The sequence below is a fragment of the Pediculus humanus genome, genomic scaffold, assembly GCF_000006295.1.
Source record: "Pediculus humanus corporis 1103172108158 genomic scaffold, whole genome shotgun sequence".
Taxonomy (NCBI): domain Eukaryota; kingdom Metazoa; phylum Arthropoda; class Insecta; order Psocodea; family Pediculidae; genus Pediculus; species Pediculus humanus.
In genome coordinates, this window is record NW_002987728.1 from 1 (window position 1) to 1,731 (window position 1,731).

The window sequence follows — 1,731 nt, forward strand, 5'->3', positions numbered from 1 at the left end:
TATTTCATATTAGTAACAAGTTCTTTTATCAATATAATGTTTCTGACGAAGAACCGTTTACCATTCTAGTGAAATATTTTAAATTTCCATCATTTAATTCGAAAACAGCTGTCACGGAAGCCGTTTAGAAACAGGCTGATTAATTGATGCTCCATGTATAAGATCACTCAATCTCTTAACTCTAAGACTAGTCGTTTTTTCGCCCATAACAAAACTGATAGCATCCATTAAATTCGATTTCCCTGAACCATTGGGACCAATTATTGCTGTAAACGATTTTAACGGACCTATTATTTGTTTTCCTTTGTATGATTTAAAGTTTTCTAATTCGATTAACTTTAATATTGTCATTTTGAATAATAAATTATAAATTAAATGCACAAAATAGTTAAAAAAGTTTAAAAAAAACACTACTTGTTTGTATACATTTCGCAGGTAAATATTGTTAAAGCGTCAATGGCGGCTTAATGGGGGCCCTCCCATAATTGGGGCCCCATTGTGCTCTAAAAGCTAACAGTTTTACCAACAGCCACAAAATTAATATGGTGCCCTCGTGTTTTATATTTTTATGTTTTTATACGTTAAACAAATTTTAAAAAATGGCTAGTTTTAATACAGCTTTTAATTTATGTTCTATTACGGACTCAAAGGGCCTTTTAGGAGTTTCTGAAGATGATGAAGGATGCGTTGCTGTGACGTTAGGAAAAAGTATGATTATTCGTTGCCGGGTAGGTTATGTTTTTTCAAACAGAATTATTTTATTAAAATAAATTGTAGTTACAATATTTAATTTTTTACTTTATATTCTTCTCTACGCCACGAATTTCCAATTAAGCCAAATTAAATACTAAAATTTAAAATATATATATATCAGATACATAAATCTAAGCAGGTTTATTATTGACACAACTTGCTACTGAAAGTAAAAAAACAAATTTACATTTAATATTGTGAATTAAAAGTCAAATTTGGTTTTAAACTCTGTAGCCTATAACCTTTCTGCTTCTTTAGTTCAATGATGTTTTCTCTATCTAAAATTTCTCTTACCTAATTTTAGCTGTCAGATCAAAAGCAGCTAAATAGTTGGAGTTCAACACTTGCAAAATTAACATCGAAAGTTGTTTGGGATCCTGTCGAAGAAAATTATGTCGGAGTTTTTGATAACATATATATTAAGCAATGGTCTAAACTAGATTCAAGTTTAGAAAAAGCTAAAAAGCATAAATTTAAAAATGAAATTCATGAAATATTATTATGTACTAAGGATGGAATAGATAAAAAGCCAAAATTAATAGTTTTGTTTAAAAATGGATCTATAAGAGATTTAGAGTCTGCAGTTAGCAAGAGTAAAGATGAAATGAAAGATGTCATAATGCCAGTAGAAACTATCGAATCAGCAGAAATAATTATTAATAGAGATCAAAAATATTTAATTCTTGTAACAAAATTTGAAAATGTAAGGTTAAATTTTTAAGAATAAATACATTGATTTATTTTTAAATACAATTGATAATATCGAATAAAATTAATTATTCGTTTTGTATTTTGATTTTGCAGAAATATAGACAATGCTATTGTGTATTATTAAAAAATGATTATACAGTTAGTAATTCAGTGAAAAAAACAAAACTCAGAAGGCCAGGTACTAGTTTATTAGGTTTTACCATATTATCTAGGGAAAAGGAAAATTCAGTTTTATGTTTTTGTAAGTTTTTACAAATTTAATGTTTT

General features: G+C 27.4%; 2 protein-coding genes across 2 annotated transcripts; one reads left to right on the plus strand and one right to left on the minus strand.

The window, feature by feature from the left end:
* Nucleotides 1-111: 111 nt before the first annotated feature.
* Phum_PHUM409650 (structural maintenance of chromosomes smc1, putative) lies at nt 112-351 on the minus strand (the record flags this gene model as incomplete). Its single annotated transcript, XM_002428867.1, has 1 exon — nt 112-351. The coding sequence occupies one exon, from the start codon at nt 349-351 to the stop codon at nt 112-114; it is 240 nt and encodes a 79-aa protein (XP_002428912.1).
* Nucleotides 352-599: 248 nt separating this feature from the next.
* Nucleotides 600-1,725, plus strand: Phum_PHUM409660 (uncharacterized protein; the record flags this gene model as incomplete). The annotated part of the gene is made up of 3 exons (XM_002428868.1): nt 600-728; nt 1,058-1,456; nt 1,558-1,725. The coding sequence occupies 3 exons, from the start codon at nt 600-602 to the stop codon at nt 1,723-1,725; spliced, it is 696 nt and encodes a 231-aa protein (XP_002428913.1).
* Between the last annotated feature and the right edge of the window lie 6 nt (nt 1,726-1,731).